At 48.3% G+C, this 20,666-nt stretch overlaps 1 protein-coding gene across 2 annotated transcripts in view; it reads right to left on the bottom strand.

The window, feature by feature from the left end:
* GRIN3B (glutamate ionotropic receptor NMDA type subunit 3B) overlaps window positions 1-20,666 on the bottom strand; it is a gene marked incomplete at its 5' end in the record, with an annotated part of 46,273 nt that overhangs the window by 11,192 nt on the left and 14,415 nt on the right. For both annotated transcript variants that reach the window (XM_081846066.1, XM_081846067.1), the window contains 5 exons: window positions 11,430-11,545; window positions 13,795-13,940; window positions 14,972-15,733; window positions 18,494-18,776; window positions 19,533-20,128. In XM_081846066.1, coding sequence (XP_081702192.1) covers window positions 11,430-11,545; window positions 13,795-13,940; window positions 14,972-15,733; window positions 18,494-18,776; window positions 19,533-20,128 — 1,903 coding nt within the window. The remainder of the gene's footprint in view (window positions 1-11,429; window positions 11,546-13,794; window positions 13,941-14,971; window positions 15,734-18,493; window positions 18,777-19,532; window positions 20,129-20,666) is intronic.

Here is a 20,666-nt window from a genome sequence, read left to right on the forward strand (position 1 = left end):
GATATAAATTTAGTAAGCAAACTTTGGACTGATATCGCCAAAGAAACTGGAGGGTGCCCAGAACAATTTCCATATATAGATTCCTGGCTGAGCACATTAAATAAAAATCCTCCATGGATAAGGGAATGCAAAGTCAAACGATGCAAATTATTGGCTGTAAAAGCCGAAGCTAGGAAAGGAATCTTGCCAAATAAACTCAAACCCATTTTTGAGGGGCCAGAGGAAGAGGTGCTTCCACCTCCACCCTATGCTCCACATCGAAGGGAGCTTAATCCAAACACTCCACCAGTTGTAACCCCAAGGCAAGAAACTGGAATGAATAATGGGAGTGGAGTCACAGAGTTTGATTCCTTGATAGATTATGATAAATATCTTCAGGAGGCATTGGAGTCCTATAATAAAGCCCAAGCAGAAGTGGTTATTCCACCTGTGACTCCTAATAGACCTCCATCTACAGTCTCCTTTAGTGGAACAACTGATTGCCCACCCCAAACCCCTGTACATCCAAGTCCCAGAGAAATATTACAGAAGTTACAGGGAGACCTTGCTAGGTCAGCAAGCAATACAGCCAGGCGTATAAAGCTGCTAAAAGAACGCCTTGCGACAGATACCATCCCCTATGATTTGAGGCCCCTAGAGCAAAGTGAAGAGAAAGGTCACGTAGTAGCCCCTCTTAGAAGAGTATTTGATGCACTTGAGGAGCCTGCGCTGGTTAATGGGCAACCCGGACCACGGCCACCTCGAACTTCGACCCTGCAATATATTCCATTCACAACTACAGATCTGATGAATTGGAAAACACACACCCCATCTTTTGCAGAAAAACCTCAGGCTATGATGGACTTGGTGACTTCAATAATAAATACTCATAGTCCTACTTGGACAGATTGCCGCCAGCTCCTGAATACTCTGTTCACCACTGAGGAAAGGAGAGACATAATTGAAAAGGCACAGATATATTTGCGTGAGCAGGCCAGAGGGGGAAATATTTATAATATTGACCGTCATCTCCAAGATAACTTTCCCTTGGAAGATCCTAATTGGGATCCAAACAATGCAATTCACCTGGCCAGACTCACCACCTACCGCCAGACACTTGTGCAAGGTATCCGCAGGGCATGCCAGAAGCCCACTAATATGTCTAAAGTCTCAGAAGTAGAACAGAAACCAAATGAGAGTCCGGGAGACTTTTTAGAGAGGCTGCAAGAAGCCTATCGTATATGGACTCCTTTTGACCCTGAAGCCCCTGAAAACAGTAGAATGATTACTGCTACATTTGTGGCCCAGTGCGCTTCTGACATTCGTAAGAAAATTCAGAAATCAGAAGGATGGGAAGGGATGCTGATGAGCCAAATTATGGCCATTGCACGCCGAGTTTATCGGAATAGGGATGAGGCTGAGAAGCAAGAGAAGAAGAAGTGGCAGAAGGAAAAGATGGTAATGCTAGCCACAGCAGTGAAGCAAGACCACCGCCCCTTAAATGGAGGGCGAGGGCGAGGAAGGAATCCACCACTGGGAAGGAATCAATGTGCAAATTGCAAGAAGGAGGGTCACTGGAAGCGGGAGTGTCCTGAACCCCTGAGGTTGGAAGAAGTACGCCCAGGCCCAGGCCCAGGCCCAGGCCCAGGCTCCGGCCCAAGAAACCAGGGACGGGGACGGGGAATGATCCGAGATGGAAGATATCAGAGACCAGGACAGGGACGGAGTAGAGACAATTTCATTGGACTGGCAGAAGAGGATTTTACCCAAGACTAGGAACGACCGGACTCCATAAAGTTAGGCTTCCAGGAGCCCACGGTCACGATTCAATTAGGAAGCCATTTAATAGATTTTATGATTGATACTGGGGCTGAATACTCAGTACTCCCAGAACTATTGCAGAAAAAGGCATCCAAAAGTGTAGTCATTAAAAGTGCCACTGGACAGTCAGCCAAGAGGTCTTTCCTCCAACCTTTGGAATGCCAGATTGGGGGACATCGTTTAACCCATCAGTTTTTGTATATACCTGAGTGTCCAATACCTCTCTTAGGCAGAGATATGCTGTCCAAATTGCAGGCCCAAATCACTTTCACTCCTCGAGGTCCAGAAATGAAACTGCCATCAAAAGCAGCAGGAATAATTACCCTCTCAGTACCTAAGGAACAATCATGGCGCCTAATGTCAGCCTTGCAAGTACAACCCACATTGGATACAGAATTAAACAAGCTCCTCCGAACTCTACAGGTGCCACCAGGAGTATGGGCCGAAAATAGCCCACCAGGAATGGCTAAGAATATAGCTCCAATTGTAGTAACCCTAAAACCTATGGCTACCCCTGTATCTGTAAAGCAATATCCCTTACCCCGGCGAGCAGCGGAGGGCATCCAGAAACATTTGGACCGCCTATTAAAATATGGTCTGCTTAAGCCTTGCCAATCAGAATGGAACACACCCCTTTTGCCTGTTCGAAAACCTGGGACAGATGAATACAGGCCAGTGCAGGACTTGAGGCTCGTAAACCAGGCTATCGAGACCTTGCACCCAAATGTACCAAACCCATATACCTTGCTGAGTTTGATCCCACCAGAAGCAACATTTTTTACTGTATTGGACTTGAAAGATGCATTCTTCTGTTGCCGGCTGGCACCACAGAGCCAACCTATATTTGCCTTCCAGTGGGAAGACCCTTTGACAGGAACAAAAGGCCAGCTAACCTGGACAAGATTGCCCCAAGGATTCAAAAATTCCCCAACTTTATTTGGCACTGCCTTGGCGAGGGATCTAACAAGTTACCCCTCAATACCGGGAGAAAAGGTGGTTCTGCAATATGTGGATGATCTTATACTAGCTGCAAAGGATTTTGATACCTGTAAAGAAGGGACAGAGGAACTGCTCCACTTGCTCTGGGAAGCTGGCTACCGAGTTTCCCAGAAAAAGGCACAGTTATGTTTAGAAAAGGTCAAATATTTGGGCTTTGACATCTCACACCAACAACGAGCATTGAGACCAGAGAGGAAAGAAGCTATTTGCCTTATCAAGGAACCTACCACAAGAAAACAACTTAGGGGATTCCTGGGAACAGCAGGGTTTTGTAGACTATGGATACCTGATTTCAGTAGTCTGGCCAAGCCCTTACATGAAAGCACTCGAGGTGCAGAAAAGGACCCATTCGTATGGGGACCTGAGCAGAAACAAGCCTTTTTAGTTATCAAACAACGACTTATGGAGGCACCAGCCCTTGGATTGCCTAATTCGGAAAAACCCTTTCAGCTGTATGTACATGAACAGAATGGGATTGCAGCGGCAGTCCTGACCCAGAGATTAGGAAGTTGGAACCGTCCAGTAGCTTATTTGTCTAAACAATTGGACTCAGTAGCAAAAGGATGGCCTCCATGCCTAAGGGCAGTAGCGGCCACTGCGAGCCTTGTCAAAGAAGCTGATAAATTTACCTTTGGCCAGACGATGTATGTGAATGTACCTCATGCTGTTCTGACACTCATGGAATATAAGGGTAGTTATTGGCTAACGAACCCAAGGATGGCTAGATACCAAGGCCTATTGTGTGAAAATCCCAGGATTCATCTACGAGTAGTGAATATGCTCAATCCAGCGACTTTGCTGCCCCTACCAGAGGTAGATGATGAGGAATCACATGATTGTCTCCAAGTAATGGATGAAGTTTATTCCAGTAGACCTGATCTGAAAGATGAGCCATTGAAAAATCCAGATGTTGTATATTATACGGATGGTAGCAGTTACCTGCATGAAGGTGCCAGACGAGCAGGATATGCTGTGGTCACCAATGAGGAAGTTGTGGAAGCTGAGGCTTTGCCTGCTGGCACCTCAGCACAAAAGGCTGAACTTATAGGTTTAACTAGAGCTCTGCAATTGGCAGCCGGATGTAAGGCAAACATCTATACTGATTCAAAATATGCCTTCTTAACCCTGCATGCACATGGAGCTCTATGGAAAGAAAGAGGTCTAATCGGAGCCCACGGGAAGGCCTTGAAATATGGACCTGAAGTAGAAATCCTGTTAGAAGCAGTATGGGCTCCAGAACAGATTGCTGTAATGCACTGCAAAGGTCATGGACGAGGAAGGGATCCAATAACCAGAGGAAATCATGCTGCTGACAAAGCAGCCCGAGAGGCAGCCCAAAAGCCTGTGGGAGGATTTATAGCAGCCCTCATACCAGAGGTAGTTCCAGAAGATGTTAAACCTCACTATACCCCAGAAGAGAGGAAGTGGGCTGAACAGGAAGGAGCAGTTGTGAAGGACGGTTGGATGATCCTGCCGGACAATAGGATTTATGTACCTCATCATCTAGCAGGCACAATTGTAAGAAATTATCATGAATCTACTCACCTTGGCGGTACTGCAACTAGAGAGAGTCTCAGTCGGAAGTTGTATATTATTAATCTATCACAATTAGCAACTTGCATTTCACAGAAATGTGTTCTTTGTGCTAAAAACAATCCCAGGCAGGGACCGGTACAACCTCCTGGAATTCAGCATGTGGGATACGTCCCCATGGAAAGCCTAATTGTGGACTTCACAGAGCTGGTCCCTTCTAAGGGATTCAAGTATCTCCTTGTGTTTGTAGATACTCTTACCGGATGGGTTGAAGCTTTTCCCACCCGAACTGAAAAGGCACGAGAGGTAACTAAAAGACTCCTCACTGAATTGATCCCAAGGTTTGGATTACCTAGATGCATTGGAAGTGATAATGGGCCAGCGTTCATTGATCAAGTAGTACAAGAAGTATGTCGAGTCCTACAAGTAAAATGGAGACTGCATACAGCATATAGGCCACAGAGTTCAGGGAAAACTGAAAGAATGAATCGGACTCTGAAAACCCAATTGGCAAAATTAACCCAGGAAACGGGATTGGGATGGGTAGATGTGTTACCCATAACACTGTTTCGTGTTCGGTGTGCACCCACAAAAAGACTTAAGTTGTCACCTTTTGAGCTCCTGTATGGGAGACCGCCCTCCTTTGTTCAGAATATTCCAGCTGACCTTAAACAAATAGGAGATCATGTGACACAGGGACAAGTGCAATCTCTCTCCCGTGTTTTTGTTTCTCTTAACAGGTGGGCCCTCGAGCGCACGCCGTGCAGCATTGCCGAGCCGATTCATCAGTTCCAGGCTGGCGATAGCGTATGGGTGAAAGAGTGGAAACGTGATCCACTTGCACCTAAGTGGCGTGGACCTTACACCGTCTTGCTCTCTACTCCAACAACGGTGAAGGTAGCTGAGGTGACCCCCTGGATTCATCACTCTCGTTTGAAGAAGTCTGAAGGCAGTTGGACGTGCAAAGGTGACCCCTCTAATCCTTTAAAACTAACTCTCTCCAAAAACCCCTGTATCTAGCCCTACCGGGAACGGGCTAGGTCACGGGCAACATTTGACGACCGGCCTGCTGCAGCCACAACCTGGAAGCTGGCTGACCTGCGCACGCCTGAAGCTTGAGGAGCGTCTGAACCAGCGACTGTGAACGGAAAGATTCTCTAATACAATTGATTGACTGCCCCCCTTGTGGAACAATTATCAGAGATATTACTCATTGGGGATCCTCGGGATATATGTTTTGGTCTTGGTGGTTCCCCATTTCTGTCACTGGGGGAATTATATTGGGGCTAATAATTATTTGCTATCACAATAAGGTAATCTTTTGTGGAAGGAATGCATATACTAGACATCAACATGATTTTATTATTAATCCTGATCCCTTGGGAAGGGGAAGGGTCCTTGAATCTGACCAAATTGGCTAAATATGGATTCAGCCATGACCACAATATGTGGGTAGGTTTAGCTGAAATGGTAGCTAATGTTGCAAATAGGACCAATTGCCTTGTTTGCTCTCTTGGGCCAGATGATTCAGAGGGAGGTATGCCCTTATTACCGATACCATTAGATGCCATTGGTATGGTAAGCGAAATGCCACACCAAACTGAAATACAGAATTTCCCCGGATGGAACTCAACTAAACCATTACGAGTTATACCTGTACAAGGGGAATTCTGTGTACATAAATCATCAGATGCAGCTGATTCTCCCATGATAGGCTCTTCTCATTGTCACTATACTTGGGATTATAAGAAGAATAGTCATACCTGGGCACACGGTACTACCTATCGAACTCGGAATACCTTGCCCTGTGCACCTCCTTTTATTCACGCATGGAAAGTGGTGTGGAACATAACTGTGACAGAAAAAGGCAATCTAACATACTGCACTGTGAACTCTCTACCCCTTTTGGTATTTCGCCTTCTGTATTCCCCGTACCAAAAACCTCAGACCCGATGGTTGTGGTGGATATGTGGAGAATGGGCGTACAAGAAACTCCCTTCCAAATGGAGTGGGACTTGTTTCTTGGGTTGGGTATTACCACCAATGTGGATTATGCCCACTAGTTCGGCCAGGCGAACACGAAGGAATGCTGATATTTCTCATATAGCAGGAGGAAGTACCCAAAGTTGGAGCGGTACTGATGATTGGCCACCAGAGCGCATTATAGCCTATTATGATCCTGCCTCCTGGAATCCTGGTGAGCTCATACAAGGGGCACGGGATCCTATTTATAATCTAAACAGAATAATTCGATTGCAAGCAGTAGTGGAACTTGTAACCAATGCAACGGCCCAGAGTTTGAGACTTATTGCACAACAGTTGGATGAAAGTAGAGCCGCCATTTTGCAGCTGAAAATGGGAATGGATTATGTACTTGCCAGGCAAGGAGGCCTATGTGGAGTCTTGAACTTGACAGGGAATGCCTGTTGCTTTAACATTTCTGATAATGGTGAGGCAATCCGTGTGTTGGCCACAAAGATGGAGAATATAGCACATGTCCCAGTACAAACATGGGAAGGATGGGATATGGGATGGCTCACCAATTGGTTACCTAATGTCACAGGACTCAAAGGGATACTATTGTCTTGCTTGTTTTTCTTGACAGTAGTAGTATTGGTTTTATGTATGATGCCATGTATCATTTCATGTTTTAGAAGTACAATTAGCAAGATGGTTTCAAATGAAACTCTACCTCATATCATGGCCCTATACAGAGCTTTACCTCAGGAATATGATGAAGGTCAAGCTATCAAGGACACTTGGGATGAAGGTCCTTGAGCTTGAAAGGGGGGAATGAGGCACCTAACCATAAGCCTGCATTTTTATCAAAGCTTCTATATATTTCAATCAAGGCTTGTATTTAAAAATGAGCTTAAAAAGGATTTTCAAATGTTTCATGCCAGGCAGAGAAAACCTTGGCCATTCTCCTAAGACAAGAGGGCCCCATTGATTTATAGTAGAAAAACAATTCTCAAAGTCATAAAAAGGGAGAATTACATATGCTGCCCCAAGGCTGAAAAAACACTGGGTAAGATAATACTAATGTGCCTCCCAGTAAAATGAGCCAGATCTTCTTTCTAAGGTTCAAAGGCCAGGAGCAAATGGGGAAAAACATTTAGCTAGAAGAAAGAGAGCATTTTTGGGGAAGTCTTTTTCTAAAGCCATTCTTTCTTAAACTGAAGAGGCTTCTTTTAAAAGCTGTTTTACTGAGTTTCTTCCTTTTTACTTTGAAAAGCTTTATTCTTTTAAGAGGCTACCTATGATAAATGTATGAAATATATTAGCTTAAATATATTGGCTTAAATGTAATTATGCAAAGGATTTAAGGAATGCTAGATTCTTATTTCATAGAGTCATATTGCAATAGGAGACCAGAGGGGCAAATGAGCCTAGCCCCCCCCCCTGCCAGACAGAAGACGCCATCCAAGCAGTCTTGATATATAGTTGTCAGGCATTTGTTTAGAAACATTAAATGAAGGAAATCTTTCAATGTTGATGTGAAACTCAAGATCCTTGACATCTGTTGAACATAAAAATGTAAGATTAAACATTTGTTTTAGAAGGCAATAGGGCAAGAAGGGCAAGAGGTGAGCTGGTAATTAAGATTCCATGTAAGATATATTATTACTTATATGTCATATATATAGCTCTTTGTCTCCCTTATAAGGGCAAGGAAGTGGGTGTATCTTTTGTGGGTGTATCTTTTGTGATTGGTTCTACCAAACAGCCAATAGGAATTTCAACCAGGCTGATTGGACAGAGGCAGCCACAGGAGGAGCAAAGGGGGCTGGATTAAGGGAATATAAGTGCTGGCCAGAATGGCAGGAGGCCAGGCCAGAGCTTGGTAACCATGTACCACTGTGCCTCTTATTTATTTGTCTGACAAATAAATTACTATTTTAATTTCTCTATTGCTGCGTTGAATATTTCATTCCAGCTAAGCGTTAACCACAAGCAGGGTGCTACATTATTATTATTATTATTATTTATTGCAGTGGGTTGGAGTAGATGACCCTGGGGATCCCCTTCCAAGTCTACCATTCTATGATTCTACAAATGTAGTCTGACCACAGATGGATATAAATGCTGTTAGGGTACTGGCAGTTTTATTTACCATATCCTAGTGGGTGGGCGAATGGATAAATAAGTCGATATGGACCGACAAGACAAATCTATTCAACCTTCCTATTGTTGCTGATGCAACTTTGCACCTTAATGTAACTGATCCGTGGAAAGAACTCTATGAGCTGAAAGCAGAGACACTGTATGTACTTAGGTGACCCAAGGAAATCTTTAATAAGAACCATTTTTTCCAAACCCATTCTCGCTTTTGTTAAAAAATTGTTTTTATTAAAAGTTTTTCTTGGGTTGCAAAAGTACATACAGAGCCTCTGCTTTCAGTTCATAAGAGTTCTTTCCACGGATCATTCATATTCAATATGAGACACTAATGTTATAAACAGTCTACAGTTGGGGAAGAAGAAGAATTGCAGCTTTGCTTTGTTGGGGGGGGGGAGATTCTCTGACCTGTCAATCACTTCACCTTGGGGTCAAGAATATCCCCTGGCAGTCAACTCTCATTTAGGGTGGAATGTACACACTGGTAAAAGATTTCTGGAGTTAAATCTTGGCAGAAACACTAAACATTGCTAAAGAAGCTATTGTTTGCTGTTCAAAATTAAAAGTCGCAGAATATTTTTGGCGATATATTGTCAAAACAATCAGTCTCCTCTTGACAGTCGTTGCCGCTCAATGGAAAACACCTCTCAAATCTTACACTGGCCACTTGGTACCACTCACTCTGGAATAGGGAGAAAATTACGCATAATTTGATATTTTGACAAGGACTGGAACCTCCTGGCGCTTTTAATGCAATTTGGCACTCCTTTATACCACATAAAGCATCATTTTCATGGCAGCCCGCATCATGAGCCTTGCAAATAGATAATCTGATAAAACTTACATTCTCAACTTAGATTTTGTTATTTGAACCCCTCTGCAACTGCACTCATTCTATCGTTTTCATCTTTCAATTTTCACCTGTTTTCTCTGTTTGATGTACGTTATAAAATGAAATAAATAATCTTCTCCTCACCACGCCGGCAAAAAAACCACCCCTCCTCTCTCAAAAAATATGAATCTGGCAGATGAAACTGGATCAATTATTGGGGAGTGGGAATCAAGTGTGGTGTGGGGGGGTGCGAGAGAGAGAGAGAAATAATGGGTTCATTTGTATTCCGCTCGTCTCCCCAGTTTGCCGAAGAGCTAATGAGAAACGGGGAGATCAAAAAGCATTTCAGATGATGCTCCAGCGAGGGCAGCCTGGAAATAATTAGGGATGTCAAGAAGGAGCGAAAGCGTTAGGGGGTATTGGGTGCTCCCCTCCTCCACCTCCGCACCCCATAAACCCAAAGAGGATTTGCAGCAAAGTTTGCAATGCCGCCCCCTGCAGACCCCTGGCTGCTCCTGGGGCAGAGGGATGGGGAAGCAGAATATTCCAGCGTGGAGAGGAAGTAAGAAACAAAAAATGAAACCGATTTTCATGCAGGAGCAGGGAGCTTCAGTTGCAGGGAACAGCTCAGTAGAACCCCCCAAAATGCTAGGGACAAAGAGGTGCGAGACACAAACACTTCACACAAACACACACACACAAAAAACCCGATTGTGAGTTCTACTCAGAGAAGACTCCTTGAAATTCGCAGACGTAGAGAGTCCCACTCAGAGGCAACCTATTGAAATGAAAAGGTGGTGACTCACTTCAGTCCACTGATTTAATGGGGGCTACTCTAGAACCTAGGGCAACGGGTGGCGCTGTGGGTTAAACCACAGAGCCTAGGACTTGCCGATCAGAAGGTCGGTGGTTCGAATCCCCGTGATGGGATGAGCCCCCGTTGCTCTGTTCCAGCTCCTGCCAACCTAGCAGTTCGAAAGCATGCAAAGTGCAAGTAGATAAATAGGTACCACTCCGGTGGGAAGGTAAACAGCGTTTCCGTGCGCTGCTCTGGTTCGCCAGAAGCAGCTTAGTCCTGCTGGCCACATGACCCAGAAGGTGTACGCCGGCTCCCTCGGCCAGTAAAGTGAGATGAGCGCCGCAACCCCAGAGTCGGCCATGACTGGACCTAATGGTCAGGGGTCCCTTTACCTTTACCTATTATATATATATAAGACCTTAATAAAACCCAAGGGGTGCCCTCCTGTTCTCAGTGTGGCCCCCAAATGCCCCCAAAGGGAAGCTGGCAAGCAGGACCTGGTTGCAGATATTAAATACTGCAAAGCTTGAAGCAAGCAACTGGAAGCACTCCTGAAAAAATATTATTCAAACTTTTACGGACAGACCTTAGTCATGCTGGCCACATGACCCGGAAGCTGTACGCCGGCTCCCTCAGCCAATAAAACGAGATGAGCGCTGCAACCCGAGTCGGCCGCGACTGCACCTAATGGTCAGGGGTCCCTTTACCTTTACCTTTACTCTAGAACCTATTCAGGTTCAGTTCAACTCACAGCACCACGGAGTGGGAGAGTTTGAGGTTGGATGCCCACCTGTTGGGGCTGTGATTCCAGTATTTCAGGGGGTTGGACTAGATGACCCTTGGTGGACCCTCCCAACTCTACCATTCTACGCGTCTCCACAGTCTTGCTTCTCCGCTTCCCATAATGCTGGAGTAGACAGACCATTGGTCTGATCCTGCAGGCTCTCCTAATGTTCTTACAAACCTTTTTTTCAAACTTAAAGCCACATTCCCGATAGGTCACTCAGAAGAGCACATGGCCCTCAAAGGGGGGGGGGTGAGAATGTGAAGTCTGCAGTCTCCAAAGGAGCCAACTGTGTCGCTGCGTCTTCCCGCCTCCTACCCCCAAGGAAAACAGTTGACCCCCGGAGAGGCATCTCTCATCTCCCGCACTTTAATATTTAACAGCCCCACTTAAAAGATTGATTGAGGTGACCCAGTTTCATTACGGCGAGATTGGGACTGCGATCGCCCCCCTCCCGCCCCCCCCTCTCTCTCCATCTCAAAACCCTTCCGCTACGCTTCCTCGCTAAATGAGCAGGGCTCGGGGAGCCATGAAATAAAGTCCTTTGACGTTTCCCCTCAAACCTTCGATCGCAAAGGGTTTCCCGACAGTGAGGAGCTTGCAGTCGGAGTCGATGGACACCTCGTAATCGAGCAGAGATTTGTCCATGATGAAGGCGTTCAGCTTCGGAGGGTTGGTCCTGATGAGGAGAGACCCAAAACCCCGAGTTAATTAAAACAGATAGACAGAGCTAAGACTGAAGCGCTGAAGGTTTTGCAAGCAGACACCATAAATTATTAGAGGTATGAATTGCCCAGTCTGAATTGCCCTTGAACCATATAACCCAGTTCTGTTGCAGATCAACTGACCTCCATTTCAGGGGGTTGAACTAGATGACCCTCGGGGTCCCTTCCAACTTTACAAGTCTATGTTTCCAGCTCCTTAGAGAACTGAGCTAAGCACCAAACAAATGATGGCAAACGGCGCTGAGCCCCTGTTGCTCCATCTTCAGCAAAGCAGCCATTCCTTTGCTACAGAACTTTGACAGGTCAGCAAGACATGACCTTTGCTAAACCTGAATTGTTGCATAGCTCAGACCTAAGGTATTGCAAAGAGCAGATGCACAAACAGTAGTATATATTGTTGGCCTCCATCAGTCTTGAGAGACAATGGACTGTGCCTCCAGGTGTGAAGTCAAATTGTTGCAGTGACCTGCCTGGGGGGGCAAACCTGGCCAATGTGTCTGGGGGTCCTGGGCTGCCCAGGCAGCAAGACCCCCTCTTGGCCTTGCTGATGGGGTTCGAAGGAAAACAAGGAAGACATGAGAAGTAACTACATTATTACATGAGCACTGTTCCACAGCATTTGATATTTTCATTTACATACATTCATTCGAAATAAGATGGGTTTATGAAGCAATTCTATATCCTCCCACCACGCTGACAAAGAATTCTGCGAAACAGTAGTCAATATCCGGAATCACTGTTCAGTGTTGGACATCATATTTGTTGAATACACAAAGCTTCACAGCTTGTCTTTCATCCTACACAGTCTGGTACCTCGATTCATTTAAAGATTTTCAGAGACTTTGAGACTAAAGATTTCATTTTGTTATGGTTTGAAGGAATTCTATAAAGGTTGTCCGTTGCGTATGTAGATGCACATCGTGTTCCCTAGACATTGTTGACGTTCTCTTTGCAACACAGGGGTTGGTTTGGTTACCTGCTGGCTGCAGGAGTTGCCGGAAGGAGGCATGCAAGGCACCATTCAACCACCTTAGGGACTCCACTCTGCATTTGTGTTGGATTTACTGCTGGGCCTGTTCTTCTGAAGATATCCCGCAAAGCAGGGGAGGCTCAGGGTCAGAGTTTTCCTTCTCCCAGATGGGCTCCCTTCCCAGGTGGACAAGCCCTGTCTGCCCCTCCCTTTCCTCCACAGCATGTACAGAAACCCCTTTTTAAACAGGCGTGTTTTTAGCAGGCGCTGAAAAGAGCACAGTGAAGGCACCTGCCTTCTTGACTCCTGGACCCACACTTGGTCTCGTCCAATTATTATTATTATTACTACTACTATTATTATTAAAAGGTAAAGGACCCCTGACAGTTAAGTCTAGTCGCAGACGACTCTGGGGTTGCGGTGCTCATCTCGCTTTACTGGCCAAGGGAGCCGACATTTGTCCGCAGACAGTTTTTCTGGGTTGTGTGGCCAGCATGACTAAGCCGCTTCCGGCGAACCAGAGCAGCACACGGAAACACCGTTTACCTTCCCTCCAGAGCGGTACCTATTTATCTACTGGCACTCTGATGTGCTTTCAAACTGCTAGGTTGGCAGGAGCTGGGACAGAGCAATGGGAGCTTACCCCATCGCGGGGATTCGAACCGCTGACCTTCTGATCGGCAAGTCCTAGGCTCTGTGGTTTAGACCACAGCGCCACCCATGTCCCATTATTATTATTATTATTATTATTATTATTATTATTATTATTATTATTATTATTACCACTCCCCTAACACCCCCATACACGCCATACACTATCTATCCATGGGCGTAGCCAGGATTTACTGTATGTCGTGGGGGGAAGGACACCCAACTCATTATTCTTTATCTGGCTTTGTCTAGCAGATTCGGAATGAAATGTCTCCACAACCGTTGTTTCAAATTACTTTCTTTTGACCCCAAGTGCTCAGAAAAATCTGTCATAACCCTTCTACAATTTCTGCTTTTAGTTAAGTATTGTTATTTATGTACTTGATTACAGAAGGGGGCTACGCTCATGTATCTCTTTTACCTTTCCAATGGTACCTCTCCTGGCTGTGCTGGCAGCACAATTTCAAAAGATGGGTTTGCTTTGGCTTGCATATTTCGGGGGGGGGGGAGTGTTGATTTGGTCAGTCTCCCTTCAAATGGAAACTGAACCGAGTTTTCCCACCCCCTCCACCCCCAACTCACTTGAGCATTTTGATGCCTGCGGGGGTCGTGGGGACACTCAGCCGCCGCATGTATTCGTGCATGTCTGGGAAACTCTTCTTGATATATTCCTCCGCACTGCTCTCCCAGACAGTCCCAAATCGGAATCCTTGTGACGGATGGTGCAGCTGCCCAAAAGCAAAACAGGGACCACATGGTGGGGGTTTTTTTAAATAGAAGCAAGCAGACTTAAAATCTTAATTTGAGATTCCTGCATTGCATGGGGTTGGACTAGATGACCCTTGGGGTCCCTCCCAACTCTAAAGTTGTGGTCTGGGAGCAACAACAGCCAGACTACGGCATTAGTTGTATAAACGGCAAGGGCCAGTAGGTGGAGCTGTGCAGGTGATGCTGTGCCGTGCAAGGGCCACTAGGTGGAGCTGTGGAGCAGGCAGAGCCGTGCAAGGGCCACTAGGTGGAGCTGTGGAGCAGGCAGAGCCGTGCAAGGGCCAGTAGGTGGAGCTGTGCAGGTGATGCTGTGCCGTGCAAGGGCCACTAGGTGGAGCTGTGGAGCAGGCAGAGCTGTGCAAGGGCCACTAGGTGGAGCTGTGGAGCAGGCAGAGCCGTGCAAGGGCCACTAGGTGGAGCTGTGCAGGTGATGCTGTGCCGTGCAAGGGCCACTAGGTGGAGCTGTGGAGCAGGCAGAGCCGTGCAAGGGCCACTAGGTGGAGCTGTGGAGCAGGCAGTGCCATGCAAGGGCCACTAGGTGGAGCTGTGCAGCAAGCAGAGCCCTGCAAGGGCCACTAGGTGGAGCTGTGCAGGTGATGCTGTGCCGTGCAAGGGCCACTAGGTGGAGCTGTGGAGCAGGCAGAGCTGTGCAAGGGCCACTAGGTGGAGCTGTGCAGCAAGCAGAGCCGTGCAAGGGCCACTAGGTGGAGCTGTGGAGCAGGCAGAGCCGTGCAAGGGCCACTAGGTGGAGCTGTGGAGCAGGCAGAGCCGTGCAAGGGCCACTAGGTGGAGCTGTGGAGCAGGCAGAGCCGTGCAAGGGCCACTAGGTGGAGCTGTGCAGCAGGCAGAGCCGTGCAAGGGCCACTAGGTGGAGCTGTGGAGCAGGCAGAGCCGTGCAAGGGCCACTATGTGGCGCTGTGCAGCAGGCAGTGCAGTGCAGTGCAAGGCCAGCAGATGGCGGCACTCAGAGGTTACCAAACCCTGCACTGACCTTGGGGTCGTGAATCCCAGACAGCTCCTCGAAGGTCTTCTCTCCCACCATCACGGCAGCCAGGTTGGCGGTGTAGCTGGAAAGGACCAAGAGGCAGAAAATGGCCCAGAGGTTCATCAGGAAGCGTCCGGTCCAACACTTGGGGGTCTTGCTGGAGACGGTTCGCCCAAAGAGGATGGCGTAGCAGAGGTTGAGCGCCGAGGAGTAGGAGAAGATCTTCATGCGGTTGCGCCCGTGGGGGGTCATCCCGTAGGGGCTCTTCCACTCGTAGAGGGTGAGGAACAGGGCGGTCATGTGGAGAGCCACAAAGATGCCCACCCACATCGTCCAGTGCAGCGGCCACATGAAGGCTCCAATGGGAGAGGCCGTGTCCCGGATCCTCACTAGGATGCCCAGGCTGGTGGAGAAGAAGGGGCTGGTGAAGTCGATCACTTGGCTGCGGGCCGAGTTGATGCTGAAGGACGTCACGGCCATGTGGGCCGTCCCGCTCAGGAGGTCCCCCACCAGCCCTGTCCAGCGGCCGTTCTTCCAGGCCCCGTACTTCCCGTCCCCCACGATGTAGAGGTCAAAGTCAAAGGGGAGGTCCTCGGCCAACTTCTCCAGGAGGTCAATGCAGTAGCCGTAGCAGCATTTCCGGTACTCGGCGGGGACCGAGCCGTTCTCGGAGTTGAGCTCGTCAAAGAGGGTGTCCAGCACGGCCGAGTCGTTGGTTCGGGGGTCCAGACACAGCTGGCCAGCAGGACAGTTGCCTTCTTCATCCACCTGCATAAACCACAATTTAGTCTCTCTCTCTCTCTCTCTCCCCCCTAGATGTCAGGAGCCAGCCAGCAATAAATCACACTGTGCAAGTTGGAGTTAACTCTTTACCAGCAAAAACACGATCTGCACAGACTTGGCGGAGCAACAGGCCTGATGAGCACAGCAGTTCACCCCCACTAGGTCTTGCCATGGATCAGTTGCCAAGACTGAAAGCCACCCATAGCCATTTAAATCCCCTCCTCTCCAGGGTTTCTCCCAAGCAATTGGAGACTGCGTCTGCAGGCAGCCAATCTCCCCTCTGCACTTTTCATGCCCCTCCTGGTCCTGGGAGACAAGAGGGAGGGGAGCTTCTTGCAGCAGGAGGGGGAGACACCTGTGACTCTTCAACATCTCTGCCTCCTGGCCTCCCTCCTCTCCTGCTTCCGCTTCTGCCACTGACTCCCCCTGCTCACTAAGCTCAGTTACTCCTTCAGCTTTCGACCCTGTGGCGTTAACTGGTGGAACTCCTCGCTGCAAGGTGTTCCTTATCCCTAGGACAGAGGTTTTCAACCTTTTTGAGTCTACGGCTCCCTTGACCAACAACTTTCTTCCTGTAGGACCCTTGTGGGCCTCAGGAGCCCAGTTATGTCCCCCCTTGCCTGCAGAGCTGGCAGCCTCTCATCCTTTTTTGGACACCCTCCCTTGTTGTGTGTTCCCTCAGCCGCCTCCCCTCTTTCCTCTCCTTGGGAGTCCTCTGGGCAGCCTGGGAAGAGGATGCTCCCAGCCTAAGTGGCTCAACAGAGACTGGCCAAAGGTGAACATGAGGCCAGCACCTTACCTGTTAGAATTCCTGCTCCCTGATTGCAGTCATGGGATTGTTGTCGGTGTATGTTTTGACTCCACAGAGTGGGAAGTGATGGAGACAGGATGTTTGTGTTCCTGTGTTCCGTGAAGTGGGACTGTTGTCTTTTGTTCTTTTTCTCTTTGCTGTCTGATGCTAGAGAGAGAGGGAGCCATGTTGCAGTGCTCCGTGTGTGTTTATATGTAAATAAAGCAGCCAAAATGATGAGTTGCCGAGGTCTGTCACGCAAGGTGTGCAAACTCTGTGGATCCCTGAGTGTGCCGGTGTCTGTTGGCATCGGTCGCTGTGATGTTTGGGCTGAAGAAAGCTTATGAAGCTCCCGAACGATTGACCAGGAGGGAGGGAACATGCCAGTCAGGCATGTGTCTCTGCCAGGGTCCTACTCGAATGTAGGCTGATCTCCTGACATTACTTGGGAGGCAGCAGTGGCAGCAGTGGGCACTGCCAGGCCTGCACGGCGGAAAAGCTCCTCTTATGAGCACTGGGCACTTAGCTCCCAGGCAGGCCTTGCACGCAGCAAGCACAAGAAAGGCCAGAATAGTGCCTGGCTGCCCAGCTGCCCACTTGTCTATCCATTCCTAACTGGCTGACTGGGCTCCCTCACCCGCTTGCTTGCTTACTCCAAGGCTGCCTCAACTCCTGGCACCCAGCACCCCCTGGCCAAACCCAGAGGCACCATTCGCCTGCGGAGGTGGTAGCCAGGGCTGCTGCAACAAACAGCTGTGCAAGCCTTGGGGAGGCAGAGATAGAAGAGGGCATCAGAGGAGGGAGGGAAGGGAAGAGGAATAGAGGGCAGTGATGCCCGCTGCACCCCAGGGTGCCACAGAACACGGGTTGAAAACCCTTGCCCTAGCTCAACAAGGAAGCTTGGCTTAAAATGATGGGGAGAATGGTTATGTAAGCTTTCAGAATATTGTTGTTGTTGTTTAGTCGTTTAGTCGTGGCCGACTCTTTGTGGACCAGAGCACGCCAGGCACTTCTGTCTTCTTCAGAATATTTAGAATTAGCCAAATTGACAGGTATAAGAAGACAAAAACCAAAAAGTGAAGTGAAAAGGGAATGGGGGTGCCTAAATGAATACCTTAAAAGCCAAGGTTTGAGGACAGAAATCTGGCTGAGTCTGGAATAACCTTGTGAAGTGAAAGGATAAGAAAGAGGGATCTATAGCTAGATGCTAGGATAGAGAAGATCAGGAAAACAGGAAGACACAATGAGAGGTAAAGGAGGTGCTGTGGGATTGGTGGAAGTCAATGTTTGTTTTTCTCTTTAGTGTTTATATTATTAACTTGTAAGATATGGATTTGTTGTTTTTTTGTATGCTGGTTTTTGTGTATTGTGTATTTTTATTTTTCGATATTTTTCGTGTTGTTGCTGTTGTGTGGAAAATATCAATAAAATGTATTTTAAAAATTTTAAATTAAAAATAAAATAAAATAAAATGATGGCTCTGTCTCCTTGTACTCGTGGGTTGTGTCGTACTCAGAGTAGGTCCACTGAAATCAATGGGCATGACCAATTTAAGAAAGTGGAGCTCCTCTGAGTCTGACTTGGATGGACATCCTCCTCTGTGAGCGGTTAATGTGCGTTAACAGCCAGCCGTTCTGCACATTGACCAGCCTTCCTAGAGAATGTGCACATAACCTGTCCACGGAGAGGGGATTTTGCACATTTCCTGGTAATGTAGACAATTTCCAGCAGGCCTTGGGGAGCACGTGTATCTTGACTGCTTTATTCTTTTTTTCTTTTGGTACATTTCCCAGCCATTGTGCATAAGGTCCAAGAGGCTGTGAGGAATGTTGCACAATGACCGGCTGTTATGCACATTAACCCACACCTCTTACCCCTGACGTAAACAAGATTCCTTAAAAAAAAAAAAAAAAAAGCTTTTGAATAAATGCAGGCGCTTTCTGGTTCGTACACACCTCCCTAGTGAAGACGAAAGGGTGCTCTACCAAGGTCACCACGCGCAGTTTCATGCGGCAAAACCCCTCTGCCTGGTTCCTGCGCTGCAGGTGCTGGGGCCACATCCCCTCCTCCACCTCCATCTCGCCCCCTTTCCAGGTCCCCACCGTCACCCAGGTGGGCTGCCCCACAGAGTCCCTCAGGAGGCTCCAGACTTTGTAGTGGCGATCTGTGTGGACGCGGGACGTGTTGTGCACGAAGACCTCCCCCGTCTGGCCGCGGAAGGACGTGTTGGCTAAAAACCTGGAACCGAGAGAAAGAGGGAGGGAGGGAGAGAGAGAGAGAGAGGAAAGCAGGAGGCTGGGTTCCTGGTAAGATACGCTGGTTGTATATGTAAACTTGTGGAACTACCTGCCACAAGAGAAAGGGGAGCAGGGGCATGACATTCCTGGTCGGTCGTGCTGCAATAGTTGGATGTTAACTTGTGGAAGTAGCAGAGCCTTAAAACTGTCTCAGGGGTTAACAGGAAGTGAGTGCAAGCCCCTCCTGATGAGGAGCACCCAGGTTCCCAAAGGAGCCTGCGGATCTGGGCCTGACTCCTATCACTCAGCCTCCATGACTCCCTCTCTATTCTGGGCATCATTGAATCAGTCATTCTCTCCCACTGCAGGGATACAGCACAGCTGCCAGTCCTCACAGGCAGCTGCCCGTCGCAACTCTGTATGAGTCAGGGCTTGCCAGACCAGATCACCCAGCCCCTGCAAAGAAGAAATGGAACCACCTGCCCACAGGAGAGGCTGCCTGTTGCATCTCTGGAAGAATCCCCATTCTTGGCCTGTCACATCTCTTGACAGGTCCCTGCTTTGGGCTTGCCTCTATGTCAGGCATCACCCAACCCATGCAGAGATGAGGCTCAATCACCTTCCTGTTGCACCTCTGGATGAGTGCCCCTTCTCAGTCTGCTGAGAACGGGAACTCGCACTGGCCACAGGTCTTCTAAAATGCTTTTTTGTCCTCCCCCTAGCTACCACAAATTTCTGGGACCCCCGGCTTACTCACTGGGAGAGGTAGCGCCCTGAGGACTCAGAGGCGACGGTGTGCTTGTCGTTGCAGTTCACCATGTTCTGGATGAGGGCGAGGTCCGGGCGGACGTAAACGGCCCTGGAGATGGCCCTCGAAACCAGCTCCACTGCGTCGTGGACGAACTGCTCCAGGGACGGCCTGCCCACCTCCCCGTAGGCTAAGAGCCCCAGGGGCAGCCCTTCCGTCCGAAGCTCGTCCACATTCTGGGGCTGCCCCAGCACCCAGTGGAACTCCTGGAGCACCCCGAGGTCCCTGGCTGTCCGGAAGACCAGCTGGGAGTGGCGGGCATTGCAGCCAAAGAGCAGAGCGGGGCCGGGAAGTTCCCGGTATTCCTCCAAGTGGCGGCGCAGGAGGCGGGCGGCCTCCGTCTCCTCCAGGAAGCTCAGGTCCACCACGGCCGTCCTCTCCAGCTCGGCGTAGCTGCTCCACAGGTCCACAAAGGCAGGGACGTCCCAGGCCTGGCACAGCACCAAGGTGACCTCGCGCCATTTGTTGGAGCGGAATATGTTAGCCAGCAGCTCCAGGAGCGTCTCAAAGTCGTTGCTCCGGTCCATGTGAAGGTGGAAGGGGTTCTGATCCGGGAAGGATGAGAAACAAGGGGTGGGGGGTTGAATTATTTGAAGAGCAACTGTAATCAGCAAATTACACTAGTAAGACTACAAGAAGTTTCGTAAGGAGAAATGTACGAAGTGTTACCAAGTTGTAAAAGATAGAGATACTGGTTATGAGTTTGAAATGTACAGTGGTACCTCGGGTTAAGTACTTAATTCGTTCCGGAGGTCCGTTCTTAACCTGAAACTGTTCTTAACCTGAAGCACCACTTTAGCTAATGGGGCCTCCCGCCGCCACCATGCGATTTCTGTTCTCATCCTGAAGCAAAGTTCTTAACCCGAGGTATTATTTCTGGGTTAGTGGAGGCTGTAACCTGAAGCGTATGTAACCTGAAGCGTATGTAACCCGAGGTACCACTGTAATAGGGAAGATAAGAAATGCATACTAAGAGATTAGACTGGAAAATTTTCAGACAGGATTGATGGAAGTCAAAAAAATTGAATAAGGTGTAAAAGTATGTTTAATTACTGTTGAAAATGATATGTCAAGGAACTAATA

This window comes from Podarcis erhardii (assembly GCF_964252035.2).
Source record: "Podarcis erhardii genome assembly, chromosome: 18".
In the NCBI taxonomy this organism is placed as follows: Eukaryota; Metazoa; Chordata; class Lepidosauria; order Squamata; family Lacertidae; genus Podarcis; species Podarcis erhardii.